The 10,619-nt window shown below is 30.2% G+C and overlaps 1 protein-coding gene across 2 annotated transcripts; it reads left to right on the top strand.

The window, feature by feature from the left end:
* The first annotated feature begins 824 nt into the window (after positions 1 to 824).
* On the top strand, positions 825 to 5,950 carry LOC143919793 (uncharacterized). 2 transcript variants are annotated; one of them, XM_077442327.1, is made up of 4 exons: positions 825 to 1,810; positions 4,183 to 4,340; positions 4,417 to 4,569; positions 4,644 to 5,950. In XM_077442327.1, the coding sequence occupies exons 1-4, from the start codon at positions 971 to 973 to the stop codon at positions 4,855 to 4,857; spliced, it is 1,365 nt and encodes a 454-aa protein (XP_077298453.1). In that variant the 5' UTR covers positions 825 to 970; the 3' UTR covers positions 4,858 to 5,950. The 2 variants fall into 2 exon arrangements, with proteins under 2 accessions (XP_077298453.1, XP_077298452.1); XM_077442326.1 differs by having other exon boundaries at positions 4,081 to 4,340.
* The last annotated feature ends 4,669 nt before the right edge of the window (positions 5,951 to 10,619 follow it).

The following is a 10,619-nucleotide window of genomic DNA, read 5'->3' as shown; positions in this document are numbered from 1 at the left end:
GCAATATTTGAGCAGTTTTCTATACGGAAATTTTCCAGTGTGATTAGGGTTGCCAACAGGTCTCTTTTTGAGAGAACATGTTCTCTTTTTATTTAACACAATTCTTTTGTTTTCTATCTTTTTTTATATTATCCCCATAATGTCCTCTTTTTCAATTTTGTCAATAATTTCATGCAGTCAGTACTATATTTTCTTTCACAAGCTATGACGTGAATGGAGAGGCTTTTGCAATAAATACCTGGCCAAAAGGCCAAATATATCATGTTTAGAATTTTATAAATAAATACAAGAAAATAAGAAAATTTTGTACCAAATTAGCAGTGTAGATAAATATGGTTCGGTGATTACTAGGCAAATGTGAACCGGTCACAGGACAACCGGTCGTTATAGATCGGTCACACGTGATCACCCGTCACACTAAAACTGGTCACACCCTCGGTCAACCAGTTTTCTCGTGACTGATTTTAGGGTGGGACCAGTTTTCTCGTGACCAGTTTTAGGGCGACGGGTTATCACGTGTGACCGATCTAGAGCGACCAGTTGTCCTGTGACTGGTTTACATATGACTAGTAGTCCGTTTACCCAAATATTGGTCGGCAAATGCTTTTTTTTACGAGATTTGGACAATTTTGAGCAATTTTGGGCAATTTTCTGTATGGCAATTTTCTTGTGTGACGAAAGAGCCGTGCGACGAATTTCGTAGCGGCGGTTATCCTGGTAGCGATTCACATTTGGGATGTAATCACCGAACCGTAAAATACAAGCCAAAAAGTATTGAATTATGGCGGTATAAATATATGTTTGGGCTGGATTGATTTGACAGATATTTGTTTACCGTTCCGAATATCATTGCCGGGTTACACGAAGTCGATCTAATAATCTGATCATTTTCTATAAAACCGATCAATTTTTTCAAGTGTATCTAAAAAAATCGTGTGTTTTATATTGTATCACATGTAAAAGAGTAGCAATGGAATATAACGCCTCTTATAATCTGAAGACAACATGCCGAATTTGTTTACATGAAAAGTCTGATTTGATTTCTATATTCCAAAACGACAATACATGTTTCCGAATAGACGATTTAATTTTATATTGTTCTAACATTCGCTTTGCATTTGAAAACAGTACTCCAAATAATATTTGTAACGATTGTCTGAAAGAGCTCGACATATCTGTAAAATTCAAAAAGAAATGTATGCATTCTGAACAAGTTTTAAAACAATGTTTTAAAACTGAAATTAACGATATTAACATAAAGCTAGAACTAGACGTTTCTGATCATCATAATTTTGAATCACCATCCTTGCATAATATAGGTAATGATAACCACTCTGAAACATGTAAAACTAAAATAGATAATCATAATATTGAAAGTAATAAAATGAGTGAAAAAACAATGAATGAATTGATTTGCAAAAACAATGAAACGAATAAAAAAATTTCAAATTGTGATAAAACTATAAATATAAAAAACAAAAATCATTCCAAAAAATGTAAAATGCATATATCTAAACAATCCAACGGATCTGAAAAAGAACTTTTGTCAAAACGAGAGGTGACATCTCACAAAAACGGTAATCAGTACAAGCGAACGACAAAGTCAAATGTCAAAGTCAAACGAAAAAACGTCAACGATTTCAAGTGTGAAACGTGCAATTTGCAATGTCAAAATAAATGGGTGCTCAAAGTTCACATGCGAACACATTCTGGAGAAAAACCATTTCAATGTGATTTATGCAAAAAACGATTTGTGTCCAATTCAAATATGAGAATGCACAAACGTTTAACACATAATGAAGATAAGCAGGTATACATATATATTTCCATAGTTCTATATATGTAGGATTTTCCAAAAAGGGGCTTAGAACTTTTAATGTCTATAACAAGTGCTTTTTTTATTTATATGCAGAATTTCATTTACACTTATTTAATTCACGTTGTGGCGTGGTTTTCATAAAAACAACTCATTGAAATCATTTAAACTTAGTACATAGAATGAATGATATTTTTACTACAATTAATCGTCCTACTGAACAAGGGCTTCGAAATTTAGTGAAAACATTTGAAGAAGTTGAATCTGTATAAACTAAAAATTGATCACGATTGATTGATTAGAACGTGTAATTTCACAAAATGGCTAAATGAATTGTCTGCCACAATCTTGTAACTTGACATGATGCACTTTTACAAAGCTATCATTTTACTGCCATGCTCAAAAATGTCATTCGTATTAATGCCTACCATTATAGTCATGGTTAGGTAGTCATTTAAATGACATAACTTTTCACGTCTAATTGTAATCTATGGTACTTTCATCTAAAACAATGAAATCAGATATAGGTTTTTCATTCCAAATTGACTCTTTTTCATTTCAAATTTACATTGAAAAGGGGTCAATTTGAAATAAAAAAGGTTTAATTTGAAATGAAAAAGGGTCAATTTGAAATGAAAAAGGTTTAATTTGGAATAAAAAGCCTGTACACATATGAAGGTAATGTAACTCATTATGTTTAAAGGCCACTTCATACAAAAAAAACTGACTCGGTTATAACAGCCACAAAAATAATTTTTACATGAAAATTCTGACGAAATTTAAATAGGAAAATTAAAAAAATATATTATATTGCACATTAAGCATATTTTTATGATTGGAATGTTAGAAAAAAAATATTCTCCACATTGAAAATTTCTACCATTTTTTTTTTTAAATTTAATAATGGTTTATTAATGTGTAATAAACCATTATTACACATTATACGATCATTACACATTATACCATCATTGCACATTACACATTATGCAAAAAATATGACTTGAACTTCCACTGCGGAAGGCGCTATGGCAACTCCGTTAAATTTAGATGTTGCTCTTCCCAATTCATTGAGCAAAACTGAAGAGTCGATTGCAATTAATAAGCACCTCAATAGTGAATTTTCGTCACAATTTCCGGAACCAAATTTAAACACATCACAATTGAAAATTTAGCACGAGTAACGGCCAACCAAAACGTCGGCTTTTTAATTACTACAAGGGTAACCAAGCAACTGATATCATAAATATTGTAAACTTACCCTGAATAATCCAGAGCAAGGAGGCTGATCATATTTTTTCTGATAAAAAAAAGATATTTGGTTGTCAAAAATGCAAGGGGAAGTACAAAAAAAAAATTGTGTATCACATTTGTATTTCAATCAACCTGAATTGTACAGCACTTCACTATATCTTTCAGATACGACGCCCCAAAATGAAATGAAATTATGAATTGAGTCTGAAATGTTTTATTTGATTATTTCTATTACAATTTTACGGGTCTACCTCACGGGCCCGAATGTGAAACGCCGGAAAACGCAAATATCCGAAGGCAAATATCGAAAATCGAAAGATCTTAAGTCGAAAGATCAAAAAAAAAGGATGCATGGTAAACGGTACATATTCACATACATACTCACTTAATTTGCGCGAGCAGGATACAACAGGAACAAGAAGAACAGGCTTTTCCTCCCGTATTATTCTGCGCGTGCACATTAATACGGGAGGAAAACCATGTTCCTCTTGTTCCTGTTGTATCCTGCTCGCGCAAATTAAGTGAGTATGTACCGTTTACCATGCACCCTTTTGTTTTGATCTTTCGACTTAAAATCTTTTGATTTTCGATCTTTGCCTTCCGATATTTGCATTTTCCGGCGTTTCACATTCGGGCTCGTCACGGAGACCGCAATTTTACATACGAACTAACCCTTTGTTTCTAAGGTCCATAAATAACCATAAAAATGAGCAATATAATAAAATCTTCAAAATTTTATAATAACAGTTGTTTGACATACCCGTTCTAAAGCCTTATCTGGAAAATCTTATATAGTTAATACTTATATTTCATCTATCACACCCTGACAAGAAAAGTGACACAAATTTGATGTTGTGAAACGACAATGATATTTTATCGCGTTTCTAAGAATTACTATTATAATTGCCGATGTCAATAACAATAGTTTTAAGAAACTTTTTAATTTTCTTTACATTTTTCTCGCCAAGATGTGATATGCTTTTACATGTTGTAATACAATTTCATTGATATAGGTATGTTCTGAATGCGGAAAATCATTCAGTTGCCTTACATATTTAAAACGACATTTAATTATTCATTACAAAGTTAAACCATATGGTTGTACCATTTGCCAGAAGCGATTTACCACAAAATCATATTTAAAAGAACACATAGCTCGTCATCAAGGCGATAAAAGATTTTTCTGTGAGATATGCGCTTCTAAATTCATATCTGATGTTAACTTGAAACAACATATGCTAGTTCATGGAATACAAAACAGGAATTTCAAGAGGTATTTTTTTATTTCTTACAATATACATTCATTTGAATATTTATGACTTTTCTTTTCATAACAATATCTATTTTAGGCATCAGTGTACATTTTGTGATTACAAAACGATGGGGAAAGTTGATTTGGCTAGACATATTAGAAAACATACTGGAGAAAAACCATTTCGTTGTCCTGAAGAAGGATGTCAATCAGCTTTTGCTGGAAAAGCATCACTTAAACTACATATAAGGTAATCACATATTACAAAAAAATTTACAATATACAATTTGACCTTATTGAATACGCATTTTTGTTTATATTTAGAATTCACACGGGCGAAAAGCCGTATACTTGCAGCGAATGTCCAGCCAGATTTTCTAGAGGAGACAAATATAAAAATCATATGTTGAAAAAACACAATATCACAAATGTTGGGCCGAATAAACGTTCAAAATTAATCGTCAAAGAATTGGCTGAAGCGATTGAAAATGGTCAAACAACTACTATTCCAATGGATATATTAAAAATTTCAACTTGAACTTTGTAATTGATCGAAAATATTAATGAACTTATGTACTCAGTTTCGTATAACATCCGAATCTCTTATTATCATAACAATTACAATATTTTTCAAATATTAGACCTCTCATGATGATATTAGGATATATGTTATGTATTTTAAATGGATGCAAGATATTGCCTATCATTTTGTCTTATATTTAACTATTAGTGTGTATTTTTTAAATACTTCCATTATTATTTAAACTTTTTGTTGCTAATGTTTTTTTTATATGTAACTAGTTGTTTTACCCGGTTTCGCTCAGTATTTGTAATACAAACAGCTTAAACATGGCGAATCTAATAGTGAATATTAATTTGTTTTTTAATTAAATTTATTTTAACCGAAAAAAAAATATATTGAACAATCCCAGAATGTTTTTTCAGAACCAGGACTACTGTGCTGGAAATTTTCGATCCCGAAAAACAAATAGGAAATAAGAGTTCAAATAAAAATTTTCATTCTTATTTTCAAAAATATGTAAAATAAAGTGAAAATGCCAATAAAGGCCACTTGTTGGTTTGTTACCCGTTTTTAAAACCATTTTACATATTTGGCAAACTCTCCCGATATTTCACGCAAAAAATACTCATGTTTTTTGTATGAGACTGGCTGCAATCGTGAAAATTTTGGGTTGCATATATGGCTGGTTTTTGTTAAATTATAAAAATCCATCAAATAATGTAATTAAATTGATCTTTACTATTATTAATTGATCCATTATTTTACTAATAGTTTGAATCTTAAAATGTTAATTCAGCAAAATATATTCGATGGGATACTGCAATTACATGGGCTATGTGTTAAAAAAATATTTATGCCCCATATATAATACATATGTTTTATTCCAGAATAAATTTTAATATATACTTAGTATAAAACGTGTACATATATCGAAGCACACAACGTATATACTGCAATATTTTTCTTTCTTTATTTAATTTTTTCAGAAATATAAATTATTTTTAACAACAATACATACTTTTTCAATGATTCCATTCTTACAATCTTATAGTATATTTAAATTTCGAAGTTTGAACGGAAAATAATAATTCAATTTGAATAAACTTTGTATTGTGTTTTTTATTTGGCTTACACTTTTTTGAAACAAAAATAATAATGTGTATCTAACATATAATTTCGAAAAAGACATTGTATGTAAATATCATTGGTTGGGAACATCGTAAACAAACAAAATTTCTATGACGAGTTGATTTTTTTTTCGATTCAAATAAATTAATATTTACTATTAAATTCACCATGTTTACGCTGTTTATATTACAAATACTGGGCGAAGCCGGGTAAAACAACTAGTTAACGATAAAAAAATATATATATAATCTTCGAAGAATCAACAAAGAGAAGCGTATTACGTTAAATACCAGCACCACAATCTTGGTGTTCAAACTAATCTGAGCGCCAGTATTACAGTGCCAGAAAAGTTTGGGATTCCCGGGATCGGGACTGGATGCAATAATATATGTACATATTATTTTTGTATATATGTATATGTATATATATATATATATATATATATATATATATATATATATATATATATATATATATATATGTGTATATATATTTTTTAATGTTTTTTCTTAGTTATACTTCTGACTATTATGGCGCATTAAATATTTCTGTATTGCCACAAACTACTAAATCTTAAAATAAATAATAGCAGTGACAAATGGTGAAATTTTCCCTATTTCTGCAGACATACTTGCATATGTGGGAACAGTGTTTCTAAGGTGAGAAAGTTCCACCATCCACCACTATACAATAGCTCTATATATTTATGTACATACATCTAGCCTTACATTTAAATTCTAAAAAATGAAATAAAAATAATAGCTCTAAACCAGTGGTTCCCAATTACTTTCATGTCACGACCCCCTAAACCTGAAAAAAATAATTCCCGGCCCTTAAAAAAAAATTTTTTTTCGAGTTAAAAGGTTTATTTGGCAGTAATTATTACAATTATAATACACATATTATAGGAACTTGCTTAAATGTTTTTCGATATCGGGTTCAATGTCAGAAATGCTAACTCGCAAAGTATCTTCCAAAGTCTCCGTGGAAAGGCATGAACTTTGCTTATTTTTTAATATAAGTAATGACGAAAATGCTGTTTCGCATAGGTACGTAGTCGCGAAAGAAATAAGTTACCAGGGTTTCTTTTCAAATAGCAGGATATTCTTGCTGTCGCCTTAACCAAAATTCTGAAATACATTTTTCATTAAATTCCACTTCAAGCAAATTATCTGATCTGATATCGATCAACTCTTCTTGGGCTGTCCACGTAATATGATCATATTTTAAGGACTTAGCAAATGGTGTTCTTATCCAATTGTTCCTTTCATCCTCATTCAAGTTTGGAAAATATTTCCTTAAATATATACATTCCCTAAATATGTAATGTGGAAAAATATTCATAAATGAATATTTGTACTTTTTATTCAATATTTTTGCGGCCCCCGCGAGAAATCCTACGACCCCCCAGGGGGTCGCGACCCCCAATTTGGGAAGCACTGCTCTAAACCATTAATTATGATAACATATTGTAGTAGTTGGAGAATAGACAATTGTATTTTAAATATGTACACATACTTTGTATTCGCTTTTATAAAGTTATTACATAGACTATTTAATATATGGCTATTATTTTCATCATTAATAATTTTATACGTTGGCAAAAAAAGTCTTACTAAAATCATTCAAGTTTTGATCTGACATTTACCCACAGCCCTGGGTAATTGTGAAACATATTTTTTAGCACTCCCCAACGCTTTGTAGAATTAGAAAAAAGTGTTCTAAAGTTCTCGTACAATAGAATAAAAATTTTGTTTCTGTAACAGAAGACGCTTCATCATTCACAACAAAGTTTAAAGAATCAAAAAAATAATACCTTCTGGCTGTCGCATCAAAAGTCCTTCAGCGAGCACTAGAAATCAAAAGGTGCCGAAAGCGCTCAAGCAGTGACGTGCGATAAATCATAAATCGTGTTCACCAATATCGCAATAACATAGACCAAAATAGAAAATAATGGTTCAAATTGTATTTTGATTTCGCTGCTAATGCCGCCTGATGCGGCTGCATCACTGTATCATAGCATGACACGGCCCTGTGCTACATCATACATATGTACTACTGACCATCTGAACTTGAAAATATATGTGATGGATGCATGTTCGCGTGCAGCCTCCACATTCAATTGTCTCTCTCTATATCTTTAAACTGAGTGATCATGCAATTTTACAAAATGTCACTAATGTAAAAATAAACTTTTATGTTTTTTTGCATGAACTTGAACATGTATCTTTATTATTAGGGATCCGAACCGTTATTTTTTAGTTCCGTTCGGTAAAAAAATACATATCGGTTCAGTTCGGGTTTTCGGTTCTCTTGTATTTAAATATTTGCAAGTTAATGTAAATACACCCACACCGTCTATACTAGGGATCCCAATCGAATATTCGATTATTCGTCTGATTTTTCAGCCGTTCGTTATTCGAATATTTCATCAACTGTTCGTGTATATTGTATATGTATTTTGCAAAAAAGTTATTTTTTTAAAAGATTTCATAAACGAGTTATATTTCGCGATCTTACAATACATGTAAATTTATATCATATTCGTATGCACAAATGTATTTTAAATGTATGTACAGTATTTAATATCACTCGTATATTCGTCGATTGAATGCCACGTGCCGATTCTCAAAATTCTTCCCGAAAATATAAACTTATTGACTAAAAATAAGTCAAAATTTAATTGATGTTCTTACTCCTGTTGAAACCGCAATCAAAGAATTGAGCAAAAATAGTGCATCTTTAATAATAGCAGACGGAGCTTATAAATTTTTATTTAAGAAGTTAGAAGAAATAGGGTCTCAAAAAGCAAAAAGTTTTTACAAATTTTAGAAAACAGAACGAATGAAAGACGTAATAAGATGGTAATAACATTACTAATTTACCTTAATATAGAAATTATTCCAAAATAAGACGAAATTATTAAATATACTTCAAAATCTGAAATTATATCATTTGTTATTGAACTGATGGAAAAAATACTAGTTTCGCAAAGCACTAACTCTACTGACTCTACTGACTCTACTGACATTGAAATTGAAATTAAAACTAACAATTTAGAAACAATTATGGAACGAGAATTGATAAAAACCATTTCAAAAATTACAGAAAAACCGAGTCTCATAAAAAAAATCTCGACAATGAAATATTCAACTCATTATTATTTCTAAAATATCATTTTCTGAAATTAAATTAAGATTTTTCCATATTATATTTTGTAAATTTATTTTTAATGGCAATTTTCTACTATCTTATATTTTATGTGTGTTTTTTAGATTTATATATATTTTTTTAATTTTCTTAAAATTATGTTTTATTAATTTTAATATATTACATATATAAATATAATGTAATTGATGCATAGTACATATGTAATTACTTTTTTTTTAATTTTCGAATATATTCGAATATTCGAATAGCTCTTGATTTACTATTTGATATTGAAATTGTTGAAGTCGACGAATATTTGGGATCCCTAGTCTCTACCTATCTTTATACGGCTATAACTAGAGCCCAGAATCTGAAGGGGTTGTAAAAAATGCTTTGTAAAAAAGGTTCGGCAAACCTTTAACAATGCATTTACAATCTTTGAACAATAAACAGCCCCTTCAGATTCCGGGCTCTAGGCCTATAACTTATTGTAATCATATACATCAGCGGTTCCCAACCTGTGGTACGCGGTTGATGGTTGGTGGTACGCGAAAAAAATCATTAATGTCGGACATGCAAGAATGAATGATTTATAATCATAAATAGAAATATTTTTTATATAATTAAAAAACATTATCTTAATTAATCGTAGTCGATGATTGAAAATCCGGCAATTGATACCGTAAAAGATAAAGATACAAATAGATTAAATGCAGCTCCAGACTTAAGGGAATCATTTGAACCGAATTTTAAAAAACGTTGCTCGAAACATACACAAGAATCTCATTAAAGTTATTTTGTAAGGAGATTTACTTAAGAAAAGAAAATATATTATATGTACTTTGTAATTTTATGTTTTTATTAAAACCATTTATCAATATATATGATGAAATAGTAGATAAATACATTAAACTTTGAGCATATTATAATTGTGACTCCGCATATATGTATGTAACTGTTTTTCCACAAAATTTCATGAAATACAATACTCTTTATATGGTGGTACAATTATGTATTATCATACTTAATTGACTTTCTCTAGGCCTACCGACTTTTCAACGAGCCCTGCTTTTAGGAACAAAAGTGCAACAGCAGTTTAGAAAGAATCTAGAAGTTAATTTTTACAGGTATGGGTGTATCTACATATTTTTTTTTTAAGTTTTGTTGTTTCAATTTTGATTGAATCCAAATCCCGTAAAAATCACTCAACGTCATTTGCTCGCTTTGCAATTTGACATTAATTTCGATTCATTTCTGTTCTGGGAAATAGTACTCCATATTGTTTTCAGCTATTTTTGAACAAAATTCTTTACATAACAATAGAGTTTTACATATCGAATGTGCTATTCCATCTAGTAATACAGTCTATTACAGGTCTTTTAGCATCATTTTCGTCATATTTCATATTAAGAGAAGGGATTCTTAACTTTTTAACCAGCTCGAGAGCTTCACATATAATTGTATTTAAATCGGAATCGGTAATAGAATCTTTGATTGCT

The sequence above is a fragment of the Arctopsyche grandis genome, chromosome 12, assembly GCF_051622035.1.
Source record: "Arctopsyche grandis isolate Sample6627 chromosome 12, ASM5162203v2, whole genome shotgun sequence".
In the NCBI taxonomy this organism is placed as follows: Eukaryota; Metazoa; Arthropoda; class Insecta; order Trichoptera; family Hydropsychidae; genus Arctopsyche; species Arctopsyche grandis.
The sequence above is the reverse complement of the archived record's forward strand: the minus strand, read 5'-3'. Positions and strand labels throughout refer to the sequence as shown.